At 38.1% G+C, this 23,045-nt stretch overlaps 2 protein-coding genes across 2 annotated transcripts in view; one reads left to right on the top strand and one right to left on the bottom strand.

The window, feature by feature from the left end:
* LOC139118983 (uncharacterized) overlaps nucleotides 1-23,045 on the bottom strand; it is a 135,240-nt gene that overhangs the window by 61,295 nt on the left and 50,900 nt on the right. The window contains exons 4-6 of the mRNA XM_070682585.1: nucleotides 16,074-16,429; nucleotides 2,692-2,839; nucleotides 118-446 (exon numbers count right to left, since the gene is read on the bottom strand). Of these exons, the coding sequence (XP_070538686.1) occupies nucleotides 118-446; nucleotides 2,692-2,839; nucleotides 16,074-16,429 (833 nt within the window). The remainder of the gene's footprint in view (nucleotides 1-117; nucleotides 447-2,691; nucleotides 2,840-16,073; nucleotides 16,430-23,045) is intronic.
* LOC139118601 (uncharacterized) lies at nucleotides 17,833-21,309 on the top strand. The gene is made up of 2 exons (XM_070682006.1): nucleotides 17,833-19,457; nucleotides 19,670-21,309. Exons 1-2 carry the CDS (start codon nucleotides 19,013-19,015, stop codon nucleotides 20,515-20,517), a joined length of 1,293 nt encoding a protein of 430 aa, XP_070538107.1. The 5' UTR covers nucleotides 17,833-19,012; the 3' UTR covers nucleotides 20,518-21,309.

Here is a 23,045-nt window from a genome sequence, read left to right as displayed (position 1 = left end):
AATAACAACTACTTTGCCTTGCTTGTTTGATTGACACACTTTCATATTTAGATATTTGCCATTCATATTCTTCCGTGGGTCTCACAAATGCGTTACTAGCTACTTTCTATTAGTTACCTTTAAGTCTCCACTCGGTGTAAGCTTATTGTAAACGAACCAACTGTAGCCATCGTGTCCGTAAGAAACGGTAAACCCTTTGACGAACTCATCGACGCCAGCGTCTCCTCGTCCCTGGACCGTGATGGCGGTTACTCGAGTCGGTCGCCGCAAATCAACCTGGAGCCACTGGGCATCGTCGTCGACAGCCGAGCACCAGGCAGACATGCCGTCGGCAGCGATGGCATTCAACCTAGCTCGTGCAGGGGAGCTGTTCGCCAGACTGCTTGATGCCGTTATTTCGGTATCTTTGATCACGCTATTTTCCATGCCAAGGGCCTCGCCCATATCTGAAAAAAATAGTTATAGATTTTATTTATTAATTCGCCATATAATCGACAATTACTTAACCTTTCTCGCCCAACATTGGAGTAAATCACAAGAAAGTTGACGATTTCATTTTCGTCCTTGAATATTCTTTTTACAAGTACTCAAGCATAGACACAATAGGTCGGACGAAATATCACCGACCGACTTGGCTGCGAAAACCATTGATTTGAAATGAAGGAGTCAAATACAAAAACCGGCTACATCGTTGACTAAAATGAAGCTCTTAATTCTGAAAGTCATAAAAGGAAGCATGGATATCCACCGAGACTACAGAGCGGTCGTTAGCTGAGTGCTGAGGTAGCTGCTGATGTCCCATTAAGGTACAATGCGCTTCGGACTCTCAAATTTTTGCAATTCTTTTCTGATCTACCACTTGTGGGGGCTCATTTTAAAGCTCTTGGAGAAAAAAAAATTTCACCGTTAATTTTTTTGAAAATCAAAAATTCTGTCCCCCATAAAGTTAACAGAGGGATGGCGGCCATTTTGAATTTCAAACATCGATAAATGTGAGGTAATTTGCTTCTCTTTTATCAAACAATCCATGGTGACACCCGAAATAATTATTCTTGATTTGGTAAGAGAATAAAGTTTCATCGAGGAAAATTTGAGTGAAAGTTTTAGTCTTTCACTTTCTATGTGCATACTTGATACTCTAACAAGTTTATACGGTTAAGATCCGATGATGTTCTTAAAATTGGCTATTGCATGTGGATGAGAATGTGCAAGCAGTTAAATGGGTGAAATATACTAAAGTTTAATCAAGGTGAACTTGACATCAACACAGTACAAGAGAAACTCAAATAAATTTACTTCTAGTTTAGGCGAGTCGTCTCCATCACTACTGGCTATAGCTTTCTTCAAATCTCTCTCTCTCTCTCTCTCTCTCTCTCTCTCTCTCTCTCTCTCTCTCTCTCTCTCTCTCATACTCACATCATTACTTGCAGACATGTAGGTAGGTAGTTACGTTTTGCTAATTCCTGTCACTTCGCGCAACGTTGAAGTCACAGTATCTCTTTTGACTCCGACACTTTTCCGTGGCTACAACAAAACTCGGAAAACACTTGATAAGGTATTTATCTAAAGGCGGCTTCAATAAACTACTCTGTCTAACACATGTTTTAACTTTAGGGTAGACGCTAGTTTGTTTATTATGGGCATGACATTAGCATTTTCATATCCATATAAAAATGCTAATGTCATGTCCATAATAAACAAAGGCGTTATCTAGGAGAGGCTGGGACACCCTCAAACGTTCTTCAGCGGGAATGTACAACCCTGGACAGGCGTATGAAGTCGTAACTTCTAATTCATTCTGGAGCCACCTGAAGTGAATCGCTCTCGCCGTCGAATCTAAAACTGCCGAGAGCTATGATTATCCACGTTATTATGTAAGATGTTTAATGGGGACGCCTTGGCTATTTTTGGTCGCTTGCAGTCCGCTTATTGGTCTAAAAATATCGGTATACTGCGTCGCCTGTACTTTTGGAATGTTAGAGTAGGCGTCACAGTACTTTGTGTGCATCATCAGTTGATATGACGACAACAAAGATCTCATACTTGGCTCGTGAACGACGCCCTCGCTGAGTGGTGCCTCGGGGAAACAATGTATCAATTTTAACTTGACGTATCCCAAATGTGTATGTTTTGTTTTGTTTAGGTTTTTTTTTAAAACAGGAAACGTTTTGTACACGACATCAGAGAATCATCCCTCAGTGCACGTATGCTAAGCGACACTGATCGTAGCGTCTTATTAGTAGTGCTCAGGTTCGTTTGTCTGGCAGCAAATCACCGCAGTATGGCAGGACGTTGTTAAGAGTTTCAAATCACTCAGCCGCTAAAATTACTCTTGACCTTTAAAAAAATTTAAAGGTCTATTAGTCCAACGAAAATGTCAAACATTTCACTTCATTGAGTTTCTTGGATACCTTTGGATACCGTTCAATGAATGTGAACGAGTATCAACAGATAACAACTCTAAAGCGTCAAAATGTGAGAAGTCTCTTTGACGCCGCGCGGGGATTGCATGAGATATCATTGTGCCATTTTCTGCGTGAACAGTGTCACTTTGTTTCGAAATCTATAGCTTTCTTTTTGGATTCCACGCATGAACCCTCCGCAATAGATAAAAAAGCCCAACTTCACAGAGGAGGATTGGTTGCATCGTGCGATACTACATGTATAGGTATCGTTTATGCGGACACTCACCGTCTATCCTGTAACCATGAAGATCCCATCGCGTGCAGACTCTCTCTACGAAATCCCAAACGGTGATGCGCACGTATCTAGCAAACACAGGGACAGGCAATTCGATGGTCTTCAGCTCATCGACGAATTCTTTGTTACCGTCAAAATACTGCGAATTAGAAAAGGAAGGACAGATCAGGAACGCAGACAGATCAGTACGAACACAACGAGGAAATAACTTCAGGGATGTGTAAATGCCCTACACTTGACCTACACTTGACCTACACTTGACCTCTCCGGGGCGAAGAGATATTGCAGAACAACCCTGGCATATGATCTATATTAAATGTTAACTGTGGCTTGGCAAAAATGTTAATTGCAAACATTAACCAACATACACTCGTTAAACATACACGTAATTTGTACCATGGGTAAATATCTTCGTTAAGATAGGAACTGCATGAAAAAAGGGACCCTGAAACTTTCAACTGTCTGTTGAACAGAAGTGCGTCATTAATCAATTTAAAACTGAATTCGAATTCATTTAAAAATATACGAGAACATATTTTGTCAAAAGTGGTATAAAAGACACCTTATTTCGTGAAAATAACAAATGATTATTCGACATATGGTCATCGCCCCAGCTTATTTGTTTTCTTCCGGGAACTGCAATTTTTCGCAATTTTTTCTTTTAATGCTTCTGCGTCACAGGAACCAGGCATTCTTATCTGGACACGCGACCCTCGGGGTAAGCATTCTTAGAATTTGCAGGGAACACTTCATCTTAGTGATAAATGATACCGCGATACGATATTTTAAAAAGAATATTTTATTACCGATAAAAGCTTACCTGATTAGTTTTCGTCTTATGGAAAAGGAGAATAATTGTTCTCGTAATAGTGATTGATAGTTACAGATGTGAATTTTTCAGCAAAATTGAATAATTGAATTAATTTTAAATATTCAGCAGTTTTGTGCACTGTAGCACAGACAGCGGTAGAAGGAACATTGTTGCTTCGTCCCAGACGGCAATTTTGTTTTGTAAAGTGTTCAATCATTCGAAAGTTGGATCATGAAAAATTAAGTCCAGAGCAGCAGCTCAAATCGACGACAGTCTCTTTTAAAGGGGGAAGAAGAGTATTTCAACAATTTTGGACAGCTAAAGGGAACTTTAAAGTCCGTGTGGATCGTTGCTTATCTCAAAATCTTACCGCGTGCGCGTGATTAATCTTGCGGCATAAATGTTTCAAACGAATTTGCAGGTGAAATTGCATTTTAGTGAGATTTAATGGTGGAGTCAAGCGTAATGGATGGGTAACGCGATATTTTGTTGAGTGTAGTTTTGTTACTCTTACCACATCAAAATCGCTCAGATCTTACCACATCAAAATCGCTCAGAGGTGTATATACCTGTAGGTGCTTTGGGCCGAGAGGCGTTCATGAAGTTAGTCGCCAGGGCTTTGTGAAGAAAGTTTCAAAATCGATTTGTTCCCATGTTATTTTTCTGAAAATTGCTCTTATCGAGAGATTTAGCAGACTTTCATTAAAACAACTTGACAGTGACGCGCCATTTGTTCTCCAGATTTACTGATAAAAATGAAGGGATATTAATTTTGTTTCTTCCAGGGATGGCTCGATCATTGCACACACAAAAAACTCCTAGATCTGCAAATGGCGGACAACATAAGCTTCATTCATTCATATCCCCCTCTGGTTTAAAAGATACATCACAAGGCAAGAAAACGATGACAACATAAACAACTTGATGATTCCAAGCTATTTTTCTTGGGTCACTGAAATGCAGCTCTTCAGTAACAAGGAACTTTGGGAAGGCCGTCCCACGCTTACGTAAGTTAACCTTCCAGTAATTTGTCATTTGCATCTAGCTATACGATCTGTAGGGTGTTTGAAATACTTGCTGCGCGGCTTGCAAAGTTTTCGCTGGTTTCATTCCATTTTGACAATGCCGTCATTGTGGAATCACAGCTCCTCGCCAAAATGCTTGATTGCTAAAATGCCAACGGCCGCTTCTTCCCTCACAATTCCCTATTCCGTGAGTTATTATCATAAAAGATTACCATTTCGGTAATCTTTCGCTAAATTGAGACCCCTGTGAGTGCGTGCGCAGCATGCTTTGTCTCATTTGACGAGCTCAATACTTCATGTCTATTGGGAAGTAATTTTGGTCCACAATGAAGTTCTGCTCTTTCAACTACAAGGATGTAAATTATTCGCGTACTAGTATCGTCAAGGGATATATTATTGGAGATACTTCCAATGTATGACTTTCCATCATATTAATATTGAATTTTTAATTATTTTTATTGCTCATATGCAAAATACTATAGTTGTAAATTTATAGATGGTTCGCTTCAATGGATATTGCAGTTTTAAGAGTTGAATATTGCCTGAATACGTGAGTCTTAGGCTCGAGAGAAAATGGCTATTTGATCAGGGTGTCCTGCCGCGAAGGGCCGGAAACCCATGTATTCAAGCAATAATGTTTTGATCACATACTGGTCGACGCAGGCGTACGGCTAAAGTTGTCAAATATGTAAAGGAAAAAGAATGGATTCTGACACGAGTTTGTCGGGAGAAACAATATAGTAAAAACGGATGACCAAAGAGCGCCGAATAAACGAACAAACAAACAAACAAACAAACAAATAAATAAATAAATAAATAATAAAAAGTTCTCAAACTTTATTGAAATAAACAATGTCCATTCTCCGACCATTTTTTTCCATCGCGAGTTGAACGTTCATGCGGCCTCTCTCCCGGTATCCCTTACAAATCCACTTATTCTTGTTAGCCGGCTGAGATTTTCGCTCTTTCTGGCTGCATACATGAACCTTACGCCGGACAATTTTTGCTCTCGCCGCAAATCTTCTCGTACAGGTACTCACAATCAAAGAAATCGCATATCAAAGGATGTCGCTCCTTTGTAAATTTCGGGGTTTTTCTCTCTCGTAATCGAAGGAATCGCGGTCGACGAGGCATTTTCCGAGAAAAGAAATTATTACCATGTCGGTTTCGACTTGCCAACACTTTCACAGTATCTCTTTTGACTCCGACACTTTTCCGTTGCTACAGCAAAACTCGAAAAACACTTGATAAGGTATTTATCTAAAGGCGGCTTCAATAAACTACTTGTCTAATACATAATGTTTTAACTTTAGGGTAGACGACTGCAATACGTGATAAACCTGAGGTTTCGAACAATAGGGCTTTTGAATTTCAACGTCCGCATCTCTCATCGCCATCTCAGTATAAATAGTTTATAAATGACCTTTTCAATGCAATATTTTCCCATAAAACTGAAAATTTAACGTATGAATCTCTTCCTCGCTGGAGCCACACGTCTCTAAAGTACGAGGAAGGACTTTATCGTTCCCCCGGACAATGAAGAGTCGTTCTGCTGATTTTCTGTATGAAGAGATTTTCATCGTTCACAAACCTCGAGGGATCTTCGAAGTTACAGGGGACAAAAGCCGGAAAGTTTAATACGCAGCAATCTAACATCCGCTGAAGAATTGTTTGTACGACATCTCTTGTAACCATGTTTGCAAACATAGTTACAAGTGTGTGAAGCTGGGTGTAGATGGATTAAATTCGGAAACGGATTTATATTCGATAGTCAAACATCAATGTGTATTATACGGAGAAGCTGCTGTACAGTCAGAAATCCAATACCTTAATATCGCGCCAAACTGAAAAAGAGAGATAAACTATACTGGATGCGCAAACGGAATTGCTTTTGAAATGTTTAAAGGTTACACGTATGTAATCAATCTTTTTTTCAGACAGCACTTTGAAGACAGGCAGCCGAACAACCGGCCGGGGAAACCGAGGACAGAGACAACACAGAATTGGCAAACTAAGCGACCCCAGCAAAAAAATTTTAAAAATTGCTGAGGACATCTTCATTCGGAACACGATGATCGAATTTTCAATAGCGATGGAAGCGGCAAAATCAACTATGGCGGACAAGGAGACATCGTCTGCCTTGCGAACTCGAAATACAATGAAAGCGACATGCATATACGACAAGTACAAATCAGACGCCAAAGCGGCCCAGGGATGCCAGCTGGCAGAAAAACGAGAGAGAAACTCGAACTGCTATCTTGGATGATACGGCCATTAGTCGATTACTAAAATATGGAAGGTGAGCGGGAGAAATCTGTTGTTAGGCCGCAGAGACAAGTGAAAGTAATGAGTGGGACAAAGTCGGGGATGATATGGCCTTGAAACGAGCTAAACGATCTTTACGAGATCGAGAAGGTGAGAACATATCATAGATGAGGTTCTCACCTATCATAGGTGAGAACCAACCAGACTCGCTGTTCACTGGTGAACAGTGAACAGCGAGTCTGGCTGATTCTTACCAGTGAACAGCGAGTCTACTTGATTCTCACCAGTGAATGGTGAGTCTGGTTGATTCTCACCGAGTGACGGCGAGTCTGGCTGATTCTCACCAGTGAACAGCGAGTCTACTTGATTCTCACCAGTGAATGATGAGTCTGGTTGATTCTCACCGAGTGACGGCGAGTCTGGCTGATTCTCACCAGTGAACAGCGAGTCTACTTGATTCTCACCAGTCAATGGTGAGTCTGGTTGATTCTCACCGAGGTACGGCGAGTCTGGTTGATTCTCACTAGTGAATGATGAGCATGACACATTGTCACTATGCTTATTGAGAATTTCCAGTCTCACCAGTGAGAATCTGTTATCATACTTTATAGTCCGTGGGCTAGAGGGGGTCTACGTGCACCCCCCCCCCCCACAGGATAACAAACCTGTATTTTTCAGAACCCTTGGGATCCCTAGAATACGAAATGGAATTTTAACAGAAAAATATAGGGACGCAATAGCTGTTATGGTCATGTTTTGAAGGGTACCGCAAAATCACGATTTTCCAAGCCAAATGCATTTTCGTCAAATCTGTCTTCTTGTAAGTCATGTGCTGAGCTCATTTTTTAACATAACCTCACTTGTTTGGTATCATTAGAAAGGGAATTTATTCCTCTTTAAGATGACATATTGCATTATGCAATATCTGCTACAGTTTTTGTCAAATATAACCAAAACTTACCCCTTACCCCAAAATTTAACATTACAAATTACAGAAAATCTCAAATTCTACCAATTTTTTAGCTGGGCATAATAAAAAATGCAATGCTTTGTCTGAAATCTGTTTTATTTGATACAGGGACATGTCAGAAATATGAAATAGACTTTTAACAGAAAAAATATTGGGAATCTACAGCTGTAACAGTCATATTTTGAAGGGTACCGCAAAATAACAGTGTTGCAGATTTGCATGCATTTTTGTTAAAACTGTCTTCCTATAAGTTATCTGTTGAGCTTGTTGTTGAATATAACCTGGCTTGTTAGGTATCATTAGAAAGATAATTCACTAATCTTTAGAATGACATATTGTAACATGCAATATCTTCTATAGTTTTCATGATATGTAACCCAAACTTACCCATACCCCAATTTTACATTGAAAATTCAGTCATAGCTAAAACCAAATTCTACCATTTTTTTAGCTTGACACAAAAAATCTGGCCGTTTTTGCTATTAAATCTATTTTATTTGGTACAGGGACATGTCAGAAATATGAAATAGACTTTTAACAGAAAAAATATTAGGAATCTACATCTGTAACAGTCATATTTTGAAGGGTACCACAAAATCATAGTGTAGCAGATTTGTATGCATTTTTGTTAAATTTGTCTTCTTATAAGTTATCTGCTAAGCTTGTTGGTGAATATAACCCGGCTTGTTAGGTATCATTAGAAAGATAATTCATTACTCTTCAGAATGACATATTGTAACATGCAATATCTTTATAGTTTTCATGATATATAACCCAAACTTACCCCATACCCCAAAGTTTACATTGAAAATTTCAGTGATAGCTAAAACTAAATTCTACCATTTTTTTACCTAGACATATAAAATCTGGCCGAATTTGCTATTAAATCTATTTTATTTGGTACAGAGACATGTCAGAATTATGAAATAGACTTTTAACAGAAAAAATATTAGGAATCTACAGCTGTAACAGTCATATTTTTAAGGGTACCGCAAAATCACAGTGTAGCAGATTTGCATGCATTTTTGTTAAAATTGTCTTCCTATAAGTTATCTGCTGAGCTTGTTGGTGAATATAACATAGCTTGTTAGGTATCATTAGAAAGATAATTCACTAATCTTCAGAATGACATATCGTAACATGCAATATTTTCTATAGTTTTCATGAAATATGACCAAAACTTACCCCATACCCCAAAGTTTACATTGAAAATTTCAGTCATAGCTAAAACCAAATTCTACCGTTTTTTTTAGCTTGACACAAAAAATCTGGCCGTTTTTGCTATCAAATCTATTTTATTTGGTACAGGGACATGTCAGAATTATGAAATAGACTTTTAACAGAAAAAATATTAGGAATCTACAGCTGTAACAGTCATAATTTGAAGGGTACCGCAAAATCACAGTGTAGCAGATTTGCATGCATTTTTGTTAAAATTGTCTTCTTATAAGTTATCTGCTGAGCTTGTTGTGAATATAACATGGCTTGTTAGGTATCATTAGAAAGATAATTTACTAATCTTTAGAATGACATATCGTAACATGCAATATTTTCTATAGTTTTCATGAAATATGACCAAAACTTACCCCATACCCCAAAGTTTACATTGAAAATTTCAGTCATAGCTAAAACCAAATTCTACCGTTTTTTTAGCTTGACACAAAAAATCTGGCCGTTTTTGCTATCAAATCTATTTTATTTGGTACAGGGACATGTCAGAATATGAAATAGAATTTAGAAATATTGTAAACAGAAAAAATATTGGGAATCTACATCTGTAACAGTCATATTTGAAGGGTACCGCAAAATCATAGTGTAGCAGATTTGTATGCATTTTTGTTAAATTTGTCTTCTTATAAGTTATCTGCTGAGCTTGTTGTGAATATAATCTGGCTTGTTAGGTATCATTAGAAAGATAATTTACTAATCTTTAGAATGACATTGTAACATGCAATATTTTCTATAGTTTTCATGAAATATGACCAAAACTTACCCCATACCCCAAAATTTACATTGAAAATTGCAGTCATAGCTAAAATCAAATTCTACCATTTTCTTTACCTAGACATATAAATTCCGGCATTTATTTGTATGAAATCTATTTCATTCGGTAATGGGTCATGTCAAAAATATAAAATAGACTTTTAACAGAAAAAAGATTGGAATTCTGTAGTTGTAACAGTCAGATTTTGAAGGGTACAGCAAAATCTCAGTATTCCTGACTTGCGTGCCTTTTTGTTGAATCTATCGTCTTTTAAGTCATCTGCTGAGCTTCTTATAGAATATAATGTAAGTTGTTAGGTATCATTAGTAAGATTATTTACTAGCCTTTAAAAAGGCATATTGTAACATGCAATATCTTGTACAGATTTTTATGAAATATGACCAAAACTTACCCCATACCCCAAAATTTACATCGAAAACTACTGTCATAGCTAATGTCAAATTCAAGCAATTTTTAACGCAGACATAAAAAATAAAAAATTAGGCAATTTTTTTGTATGAAATCTGTTTTATTGTGTACTTGGCCATATCAGAAATATGAAATGAACTTTTAACAGAAAAAATATTGGGATTCTATAGCTGTAACAGCTGTATTTTGAATGGTACAGCAAAATCTCAGTATTCCTGATTCACATGCGTTTTTGTTAAATCTGTCACCTTATAAGTCGTCTAATGAGCTTGTAATTGATTATAACCGGGTTTGTTTAGTATCATTCAAAAGGTAATTAAATAGTCTTTACAATGACATATTGTAACAGGTAATATCTTGTATAGTTTTCATGGAATATGACCAAAACGTACCCCATACCCCAAGGTTTATATTGAAAGTACTGTCATAGATAACGTGATCAAATTCCGTGAATTTTTAGCTAGACATGATAAAATAGCTCTGTTTCGGTATTAAATCTGTTGTATATGGTACTGGGTCATGTCAGAAATGTGAAATAGACTTTTAACAGAAAAGATATTTGGACTGTATAGTTGTAATAGCCATATTGTGAAGGGAAATGCAAAATCGCAGTACCGCAAATTGGCACCTTTTTTGTTAAATTCTTCTTCTTGTAAGTCATCTGCTGAACTTATTTTGTGACACAACCTGGCTTGTGAGGTTCATTAGTAGGAAAATTTATTCTTCTTTAAGATGACATATTGTAATATACAATGTCATACAATTTTTCCTGGAATATGGTCAAACTTTCCCCATACCCAAAAGTTCAAATCGCAAATTACAGCGTATCTTAAATTCTACCATTTTTGCTGCACATAATACAAAAGGCAATTCTTGTTTAAAATCTGATTTATTTGTTACAAAAGTATGTCACAAGTATAAAATTAACTTTTAACTTTTAATTATAAGATGATACAATTTAGTAGCCATTTGGATCATTTTTGGAGGGGGAACCCATATATTGCAAATGTATGTGTTTCGGCAAATTTGCCCTGATACCCGGGTACCCTTCCAAATATGATCCAAAAGGCTACAAAATCATATTATGTTCTTGTTAAAAGTTAGTTTCATATTTGTAACATACTTTTTAACAAAAACACATATTTCATAGATTGCATACAAGCATTGCCTTTGGTATATAAAGTTAATAAATTGTAAAAAATGGTAGAGTTTCAGATTTGCAGTAATTTCATGTGTAAACCTTGGGTATGGGGTAAGCTTTGGTCCTATTTCATGAAACCTAAACAAGACATTGCATATTACAATATGTCATTTTAAAGACTAGTAAATTACCTTTCTATTGATACCTAACAAGCCAGGTTATGTCAAAAATAAAGCTCAGCAGATGACTTTTAAGAAGACAGATTTTACAAAAAAGCAAGCGAGTTGGCAATACTGTGATTTTGCGAGACCCTTCAAAATATGACTGTTACAGCTGTAGAGTCCCAATATTTTTTCTGTTAAAAGTCTATTTCATAATTCTGACATGTCTCTGTACCAAATAAAACAGATTTAATAGCAAAAACGGCCAGATTTTATATGTCTAGGTAAAGAAAATGGTAGAATTTGATTTTAGCTATGACTGTAATTTTCAATGTAAATTTTGGGGTATGGGGTAAGTTTTGGTCATATTTCATGAAAACTATAGAAAATATTGCATGTTTCGATATGTCGTTCTAAAGATTAGTAAATTATCTTTCTAAGGATAGCTAACAAGCCAGATTATATTCACAACAACAAGCTCAGCAGATAACTTATAAGAAGACAAATTTAACAAAAATGCATACAAATCTGCTACACTATGATTTTGCGGTACCCTTCAAAATATGACTGTTACAGCTGTAGAGTCCCAATATTTTTTCTGTTAAAAGTCTATTTCATAATTCTGACATGTCCTCTGTACCAAATAAAACAGATTTAATAGCAAAAACGGCCAGATTTTATATGTCTAGGTAAAGAAATTGGTAGAATTTGATTTTAGCTATGACTGCAATTTTCAATGTAAATTTTGGGGTATGGGGTAAGTTTTGGTCATATTTCATGAAAACTATAGAAAATATTGCATGTTACGATATGTCGTTCTAAAGATTAGTAAATTATCTTTCTAAGGATAGCTAACAAGCCAGATTATATTCACCAACAAGCTCAGCAGATAACTTATAAGAAGACAAATTTAACAAAAATGCATACAAATCTGCTACACTATGATTTTGCGGTACCCTTCAAAATATGACTGTTACAGATGTAGATTCCCAATATTTTTTCTGTTAAAAGTGTATTTCATAATTCTGACATGTCCCTATACCAAATAAAATAGATTTGATAGCAAAAACGGCCAGATTTTTTGTGTCAAGCTAAAAAAAACGGTAGAATTTGGTTTTAGCTATGACTGAAATTTTCAATGTAAACTTTGGGGTATGGGGTAAGTTTTGGTCATATTTCATGAAAACTATAGAAAATATTGCATGTTACGATATGTCATTCTAAAGATTAGTAAATTATCTTTCTAATGATACCTAACAAGCCAGGTTATATTCACCAACAAGCTCAGCAGATAACTTATAAGAAGACAATTTTAACAAAAATGCATGCAAATCTGCTACACTGTGATTTTGCGGTACCCTTAAAAATATGACTGTTACAGCTGTAGATTCCTAATATTTTTTCTGTTAAAAGTCTATTTCATAATTCTGACATGTCTCTGTACCAAATAAAATAGATTTAATAGCAAAATCGGCCAGATTTTATATGTCTAGGTAAAAAAATGGTAGACTTTAGTTTTAGCTATCACTGAAATTTTCAATGTAAACTTTGGGGTATGGGGTAAGTTTGGGTTATATATCATGAAAACTATTAAAGATATTGCATGTTACAATATGTCATTCTGAAGAGTAATGAATTATCTTTCTAATGATACCTAACAAGCTAGGTTATATTCCCAACAAGCTTAGCAGATAACTTATAAGAAGACAAATTTAACAAAAATGCATACAAATCTGCTACACTATGATTTTGTGGTACCCTTCAAAATATGACTGTTACAGATGTAGATTCCCAATATTTTTTCTGTTAAAAGTCTATTTCATATTTCTGACATGTCCCTGTACCAAATAAAATAGATTTAATAGCAAAAACGGCCAGATTTTTTGTGTCAAGCTAAAAAAATGGTAGAATTTGGTTTTAGCTATGACTGAATTTTTCAATGTAAACTTAGGGGTATGGGGTAAGTTTGGGTTACATATCATGAAAACTATAGAAGATATTGCATGTTACAATATGTCATTCTAAAGATTAGTGAATTATCTTTCTAATGATACCTAACAAGCCAGGTTATATTCAACAACAAGCTCAACAGATAACTTATAGGAAGACAGTTTTAACAAAAATGCATGCAAATCTGCAACACTGTTATTTTGCGTTACCCTTCAAAATATGACTGTTACAGCTGTAGATTCCCATATTTTTTCTGTTAAAAGTCTATTTCATATTTCTGACATGTCCCTGTATCAAATAAAACAGATTTCAGACAAAGCATTGCATTTTTTATTATGCCTAGCTAAAAAATTGGTAGAATTTGAGATTTTCTGTAATTTGTAATGTTAAATTTGGGGTAAGGGTAAGTTTTGGTTATATTGACAAAAACTGTAGCAGATATTGCATAATGCAATATGTCATCTTAAAGAGGAATAAATTCCCTTTCTAATGATACCAAACAAGTGAGGTTATGTTAAAAAATGAGCTCAGCACATGACTTACAAGAAGACAGATTTGACGAAAATGCATTTGGCTTGGAAAATCGTGATTTTGCGGTACCCTTCAAAACATGACCATAACAGCTATTGCGTCCCTATATTTTCTGTTAAAATTCCATTTCGTATTCTAGGGATCCCAAGGGTTCTGAAAAATACAGGTTTGTTATCCTGTGGGGGGGGGGGGTGCACGTAGACCCCCTCTAGCCCACGGACTATTATTCTCACCAAGGAGTGTATTTCTCGCAGCTCACCGGTGAGAATTAAAAAGTTCTCACAGACTGCGGCGAGAATAACCGTCACAGGAGATTCTCACCAATTGCGAGAAAGCGTCACTTTCTCGCTCCAGTCTCACAATTTTATCCTATAGTGATAGCTGACGGGGTAAATAAAATTCTTCTCAGCAAGTTATCTGATTATAACTCTGATTATAACGCAAGACGCAAGCACGAAGCTAAATATCAATAAGGAGAATTTAGCAGCCACTAGTGAACTAGGCAATGTGGACAAACGACTGCCAAATCCAGTAACATTCGTTTACAGAGTGTGTAGGCTTCCGTGAAAAAGGAATGACACCTCTTGTCGTGTTATTAGAAAAACTGATCGCGGGTAATAATTACCCCTGCTAAAGAGATGAGGAATTTAACAAAGGATACCCTATCTGCGAGAAATTACTTTGAAGACATACCTTCGCGCTAAAACGTTTACGTGCAATCCCGGTTTAACTTCCGTAGATTTTCTAAAGCTTATTCTGCTCCTTGGAGTCAGATTCTGAGAAACTATAAATGCGCCTTGAAACCCGTCTGGTCATGTGACCACTGGTAACTCCAGCATACTTGACATGCGGGGGATACAACAATCTCATGATTAGTGTTGTATCCAGAATATGACTTCTCAGAACTACCTGATTGCCCACTATTCTCAGGCCCTACCGATGACTGCCAGAATTACAACGCTTCATTTACATTGTAGATACAGGGCCAACAATCGGATTACGACTCAGATTCGGATCCAATTAGACCTACCTAGATTGAATTTGATACAATGGATTCAAAATCCGGATTCCTTTGACAAGATCTGTTCATTCGCAAGAGCTAGATACAGTTCTTCTCAATTTAAGATATATTCACGTGCGGTTTAAAGTGTGCCACCCGAGCCGGATAATTCACACGCTTACGTACACTCGAAAAAGTAAGACTACAGGGGCGAGAGACTTTCAAAATTGTTCTTATTAATTTGTCTCTGTCGTTCCAGGGTCGCTTGGCATCTGATAATTCAGGTTATGGTAACCTATGCGTATCTCGATTAGAAGCAAAGCATCACGGACGACTTCCTTTAAACATTGTCTTGTGTTCTGGCACCGCCGAATATTTTGTCATGGGCTACATACGTTCAGTGATATCATGCCGGTTTCTGTAGAAAACATCCATGCGAAAATGAACACGTTAAGCTTACTGCTCTTTCTCGCTTCGAAATACCATCATCAACTTTTAAACGTCACAAATATCAAAAACTTAAAGGCAGGTCTGATCATCACAGTCTTAACTAATTTCTGTGGTTTTCACGGACTCAAGTATACTTGCTCTCTAGTTCATTCTACGATTCATAAACTCCTAGTCCATTCCAGTTTCTATTCAAAATTCATTTCGATCGTGGCTGTAGAAAAGGGAGACGCGAGTTAAACTTCTTTCACTTTCACTGGGTAAAGCATTGCTTAATGCCCCTTTGGCAGAGAATTGGCCAAAGTTGTTGGCAAATTGAAATCATGAAATGAACCTCACGCTACGACATACGTTATTTTGCAGCGATCGTCCGACAAATGGTTCAACCATTGAACCTTGAACCATTCGTCGGATGATCGCTAATAGACGATACATGTTGTAGCCTGAAACACTGAGCAACGTTTAAGATTTGGTTTGCCATCATCTGTTATCATATATATATATATATATATATATATATATATATATATATATATATATATATATATATATATATATATATATATATATATATATATATATCACAAACAGAACAAAACAATGGCACATACATCAAAAGTCAAAGTTACAGATATGGAACTATATTCATCGCAACTTACAGAACTGTTTCCGTTCTTGTCCTTGGCTGATTCGAAGTTCACACCGTCATTACTATATTCAATGGTAACGGTCATGAGATAAGCTTTCTCTGAGCTGTCAACAAGCTTGACGACTTGAAGTGAGATTGCCGTGACAAGAATTGGCCTGCGCAGGTCCGCCTGCAGCCATTCACCTTGGCTCGTCCCGTTGGCACACCAGCCTTCCCCTGGTGTCATGTCACCGGCGGAGCTGAGGCGAGACCTGTCCGGGCTGTAGATGTGCGTGTTGTCTTCGTACATGCTCGAGGCGGTCAGTTGGGAGTCGAGGATGGCCCCGGACTCGATGCCAAGCTTGGATGTGAGTGGACGTAACTGACCTGTTTAAAACGTTTTGAAATAATTGCAGAGTAAGTATTTGGGAATAAAATGACACTAAAAATAGAATCGATTCACGAAAAAAGTTTTACTTCAAACGTTGCATGACTCCATGCGCGTCTATAGGTACTGTGGCATAACACGCAAATCATTTATTATGAGGGGCGGGCCGGAGGAATTGATATGGCGTCATTTTCTGGAAACCTATCTTGGGGGAGGGTCAAATTTGCATTTTTAAAGTGAGCACAAATTCTCATATTCTAATTCCCCTGTATAAAAAGACTGAAATATAAAGAGCACTGTCAATTGCTGAAGGAAAATTTAAACTTTTAATACAACTGATACCCTCATTTTCCCATATTTCAATTAAACGGCTGAAAAACAAACTTGAAGAATATCTAGCTTTTATATAAAGCTATAGTTGATACAAAATAAGTATAGGATAAAGCCCGAGTACGAGGGCTCTTCTGGTATATAAAGTCCAGCCCAACGATAAAATGTCGAGGCCGCAGGCCGAGACATTTTATCGCAGGGTTGGGACTTTATATACCAGAAGAGCCCGAGTACGAGGGTTTATCCGACTTAAAACTATCGCCCCTAACTGATATATTTTCGTTTTCAATGTGTTTACGTCAACCGTCCCCTTTGTCAATGTAACATGTTTAGGATATGAATTAAAATTTTATTTGTGAAATAGCTTTCCAATGTAATGGAACATCCTATAAATGCCCTAGGGCACATTAGTTTAAATGCCCTAGGGCACATTAGTTTATGTTTGTACCACAGCAGATTTTGTGTTGCAGCTGGTTTCCGCTGTGTAACCAAATTTGAATATTAAAACGTACCAGATGTCTACAGATTATGACATGTTCACTTTTGATTGGACAGTACTTTACTATGGCGCTGTCATTCGTTTCTGGAATTTGGTGACCAAGGCTTTATGAGTAAATAAAACACCCTGAATTGAGCACTCTGATTGGTCAATCAACAGTAGATAGTTTTTAAAATATCATAAATGTCATAACAGTATCTCTACCTCAGAACTCTAAAGAATAAAAAAACAAAATCATGTAAATAAAACACAAAACATCTTTTTAGATAATCTCTTGACTTGGTGAGAATACCAAAGTACCAGAGAAGTTCAATAATTCAACATCAACGTCAATATAACACTGACAAAACACGGACGAAAGAATTGCAAGTTGCAATGAGTGTTTTATGAGCTTTTGATTCTCTTAATGTGACAGCGTCAGTCCGAGCGCTAATCAGGGTCATGGAACCTGGAAAGAAGGACCCAAGTGTAGAACTTGTAGAGGCGCATTAGGACAAAGTGCTGGACGGCTAACACTACAAAGATTGGCAGAAATCTGGGAGATGGAGAGGAAATCACGATATTTATTGTCATTTTACGACTTATCCGGACACCAAACTTGCTAATTACCCAGCAATGTCGCTGACGACATTGAGACTTTGTTTGGTAATTACCGAAGCACTTCGTTGATTCAACGTGAAACCAGAGTGAAGATCGGGTTGCATTCGCGGAGTATGCAGCTGCTGATAAGATAATTTTCACGATGGCATAAACTATTTTGTTACAGGGGTTGATGAACCACACAGCACTTGGGAATAAAGCAATGTTTACGAGATAGTTTTATGCACTAAATAATAGTAATGACATTGTAAAAACAAAATAAAAGTAGTTGCATCCGTATAAAATTGTTTTTGTGTCCTCATTTTGATACTGAAATACTTTGTAAAAAACGAAGAAAGGCATTTCCGCCAAACTTGTCCCAAAACCTCCTACATTGAGAATGGTCAGTTTCCAAAGATTTACCTACAGAGCTTTCACTTCAAATTTTGAGCGGTAAACGTCTGACTTTGGTGTGTCTCACACTCATCGCATGCATACTTCAACACTTCATATTTCCTGGAAACATCATGTATCAGTTTCAAATATCTTATCGTGGGAGAACGCGGCAGGTATACACTGAGGAAAATTTCAAAAGTTACACCGATCTTTTGACGTTCATAGCCGAGAAAATACCATCTCTCCAAGGTGCGACCTTTCAATTACAGTATGTGAATGACGAAGGAACTGTCATCACACTAAGTGACAATGATTACGATTTGCAAGATGCTTACAGATGTGCTGTACCGATCCCAAACGCGGATTATCTACGACTGAAACTTCTCGTAAGTGAAGGCTGTTCTCCAGCGGCAGGTCACATGGTCGGCAAATCGGACAAACGTGAAGCTCGATCCCGCATCAGTGAATATCAAAGTGACGAGCACACAGAAAGCGGAAGTGGACGAAGTGTACGCGCTAGAGAACTTGGTCCTCAGTTCGAGAAAGAAATTCAGCCCAAAAAGTGGAAGGAAAAAAAGGAAGATGAACTTCTCGATGAATTAGCTTCACTAAAGAATGAAAAAGTTGCCGTAATCGCTCAGAAAAATGAAATGAACAGGCCGGTAACTGAAGCTAAACCAGTTGGACGCAACCTGAGGAGCACGTGTAACCTATGTCATCGCCGTGGTCACAAATCCACCGGCAACAGGAATAGTGAAGGGTGCCTTCTCGGCGAGCCATGCAAGGGAATATATTCTGTGGCCGGCAGGATAAACATAAACACGACTTTATGGCCCGATTAAAGAAACTCAAAGAAAAGGAAAGCCAACTGACGAAGGACATAGCACTGAAAGAAGACGAAGTAAAACAACTTCACGACTTTCAAAGCAGATCAACAAGTGTGTTCACTACCACGTTAACACCGAGAATGATTGCCGCCTTCCCAGAACGTTACAGTTGCCGAACCCAGTCGGGAAAAGTCTCACTCCAGCGTGATATCAGTATTTTGAGGCAAGGTTATAACAACAAAGCGAAGAACATTCCTGCTCCTTCGACCATTCAAGCTGATCGGGAAGAATTTTCTAGAGTTATCAAAGAACAGATGAAGCTCATGAAGTTAGAAAACGACACTATTACTAACTCGGATGAAGAGTCTTGCACTAAAATTTACAACATTTTAATGAGTAAGTACCTTTCATGTTTTTTATAACCATTTTAGATGGCAACGCAAAAAGTTGGCAAATCTGCCGCGGAAAGTGTATTTTTACTTGTACGTATATATCAGCCTCGCCTCGGAAAGATGTTTGTTTTTTGAATGTGTCAGTTCACACGGTTGTCAAGAACTATTTTGTCTGACAGATTACTCAACTAAGCTTACATGTTTCATTTTCATCAGCATCTCCTGTGAAGAGTGGTGAAGACAATGTAGTTTCTGATGTTGAAATGAAAGCAAGCTGCACGGGCAAGCGCACCAAAAAAAGTCTCAGGAGTACCCGCAAAGCCGTCGCCCGTCCGCCTCCAAGCGATAAGACCTGTGCAAATGACATCAATTTGCCGTCCTCATCGGATGAAGACGAAGTTGTACCTCGGCGAAAATCGAAACCCGATCGGAATTTTGCAAGTCGAGACGATCCCAATTTCTATCCCTACACTCCACCATGGTATCCGTACGGCTTCCATACACCAGTAGGATACATGTCGCCGCCAACAGCTATTCACTCTCAATTTGACTACTTTCATCGGCCCATGCAAGTTATCCCGCCCACAAGACCATCGCCAATGCCTTTTCGGGAGGGAATTTATCCAGGCTATGGAATGGGATTTTTGCCACAACAAGTCACTGGACATCAAAATACTGGGAACGTAATGGGTAGTCAGTTTGTCGAAAATCCCCAACCTCGGGCCCCAGAAATTTTGAGTTCATTTCCAATGCCGTCCCGTCCCCGCGACAATCAGCTTCAGAGTCGCACCAGCGAAACGATGACTGCTGTTCGTCAGTTTACTGACAACACGGGTAATACGTCCGAAGTGGGGTCAAGTGATTATCAACGACAATTAGGACGAGATCGGTTGACGGAGACGCGTACTAACACTGCGCCCCAACCAGAGCCCCAAACACAGCCAACCATAACGAATGTATCTCACAACAGTGATGGAGCTAATGAAAATACATCAAATATGAACGCACTGTTTGAGGCCGCGTTGCTCCTTCAGAATCAGACACCAACTACGGTACCAAAATAGACAAACACAAGCGCTGCGTCTCAGTTGATCAAGTTCATTCTCACGTGGTTGTTCGCGATGTGTAATATACTGTTCAACGAAGTCGCACTTTTGTGGGACGAGAGCTGAGACGATGACAGTTATGTGCTTTTGACAGACAAGGTTCATTTCTTCATAAAGGCTATTATTATTGAAGTTGTTGAGGTTTGTTGGAGGAGTTTTTACATGTTGTATTTACTAAGCGTGTTTCGTTTTCAATTTCTTGCCGAAAGAGTCACTTGTAGTCGTATACAATACTACAATAGGCATTTTACATAGTTCAGATATCCACATTCTCAAAAGTATCCGGATGTAAATCCAGTGTGTTTCTCTACCTGTAAACTGGTAACGGAGTTTTGTTGTATTAGTCAATGTTTATCTGGGTTTTTTTTCATTAAAAGGTTGTTCCTTCTCTGTATTTTATCAAGTGCTTTATAAGTGTACTCTATGACATGTGATGAGTGGTTCTGTGTGAATGGACATGGACGTAAAATACATGTAACATCCAAGGTGGGAGGGGAGTGCAAATTTAGGATCGAGATATGGAACATTTTTAATGTGAAGCAGTAACACTGTCTTTATTTCAACCAAAACGAAACCAAAACGAAATTATTACAATTAAAATACTTTGTCATGTCAATGACAAATTTTATTCTCATCACAAGCTTTGAAACAACATCGAGTCGAGCGTATCAGTATGTGACGCGAGCATTACGGAACATGTTCACATTCTCGTCTCTTCCTGAGATTGCGCAAATAATATGCCCTAACTATTTGTTACACATACACTGCAAGTCTGCACAGGTTTCAAAAGAGTGGAAATCCGCAACATCTGAACAAATTTCGAGACATCTGTGGTGTGATTTCAGAAACTGCTTCAATGATGGCAGTTTCGGTGAACTCGACGGCGAAAATGTCATGTTTACGCAGATATCCTTTGATGGACCGAAAGCACAACTCGCAAGTATTGAACTCGGGGCAGTACGGTGGTTGAAATACCAAATTAACCTGCCGCTCCTGTAAAAGTTGGCGCAAATAGGGTTCCGCCAATCTGCCGTGATGGAAGCCACAGTTGTCCATTACAACTGTGTCGCCAGGGATCAAAATAGGCTGTCCATCTTCATCGGTGACTTCCATTGCCTCCTCGAAAAAATGAATCATTTCGAGTCCGTTGGACGGTCCGTCGAGAACATTGAAATGATCTACTCCACGCGCACAGTGCAGTAGATTGATCGTGTAATTCACATCGGAAGTGTAGCGTTGAACTTCCACGGCGGGACGTCCCCTTCGACTGTGACCATATTGTCTGTTTGCAGTTGTTTTTTTGACACCAGTTTCGTCGAAGAAATGTACGGTTTGAGGGTTGAGTTGAGACATCGCGTCGATATATTCGAAAATTCTCTGCAAATTTCTCTCCGTTTGCTGTTCTCTGGCAACGTTCTGTATCCGCTTGAAAGAGTAATTGAGATCATCGCGTAGGATTTTGCTTATCGTGCACACTCCTGGAAGATTTTCGTCATTGCACAATCCTTGCCGAAGTAATTGTCTTCGGATTTCCGAGGAAGTAATCGATGGTTTGTTCCATTTCAGAAACTCAACAAATTCAACAACGTCTGGTCGTCTTTTAGACCGTCGCCTTCTACCTCTTTTCCAAGCTTGAACCAAACCTGTTGTCTCAAAATGAGTCCGGATGTCATACACTGTGCTCTTCGGTATATGCAACAGTTTAGAGATCTTACGTATACTGTTTCCGTCCGCGGACAGTTCAACGATCTTCGTTCGTACGTTTATATCAGTTTCCTTAGACATACTGAACTTCGAACCAAGAGCTGCAGTCACCGTCCATGCACTAGGAAATAACGGATTCAAACACACACGCTCTCTCTCGCGAATGACAGCGTGTGGAGAGCGGCAAATGCAGACGGTACGTGTAATGCTATGCTGAAATGCTATGCTGAAAAACCGTTGAATGTTGCCGCGTAAAGAACGATGAACACAGTGGACAATTCGAACAAACCATTTGAAATAGTTACATATAAAGCAGAGCAGACGTGTGTATATTTATCTTTGTTGTACTGAAACGAAGAAGACCACGGAAATCACACATCACTAGTTTTTTTCTGATTATTACCGGTCGTTATTTTTTTGAAATATTTATATGTATAACACAAAAGTGTTGAGGGGTGCATAAACCCCTGTAACAAAATAGTTCGTGCCATCGTGAAAATTATCTTATCAGCTCTCTGCCACCAACAAAGCGAATGCAACCCGATCTTCACTCTAGTGTCAACTTGAATCAACGAAGTGCTTTGGTAATTACCGATCGAAGTCTCAATGTCGTCAGCGACATTGCTGGGTAATTAGCAAGTTTGGTGTCCGGATAAGTCGTAAAATAACAATATTTAATTAAAAATATATCGTTGATTGTTTTATGTCTCCTGCACACACACAAAATCCATCAAAATAACTTTTTGTTAGGAATAACTAAGTGTCTTGTAAGTGCATGAACG

This window comes from Ptychodera flava, chromosome 19, assembly GCF_041260155.1.
Source record: "Ptychodera flava strain L36383 chromosome 19, AS_Pfla_20210202, whole genome shotgun sequence".
Classification (NCBI taxonomy): Eukaryota; Metazoa; Hemichordata; class Enteropneusta; family Ptychoderidae; genus Ptychodera; species Ptychodera flava.
This window is presented reverse-complemented; position numbering and strand designations above follow the sequence as displayed.

Bases quoted from the DNA above. Each gene is read 5' to 3' on its own strand.
- LOC139118601 (XM_070682006.1), top strand. From the start codon at position 19,013: ATGCAAGGGAATATATTCTGTGGCCGGCAGGATAAACATAAACACGAC. The intron at 19,458-19,669 runs GTAAGTACCTTT...CATTTTCATCAG, and splicing joins AATTTACAACATTTTAATGA to CATCTCCTGTGAAGAGTGGT.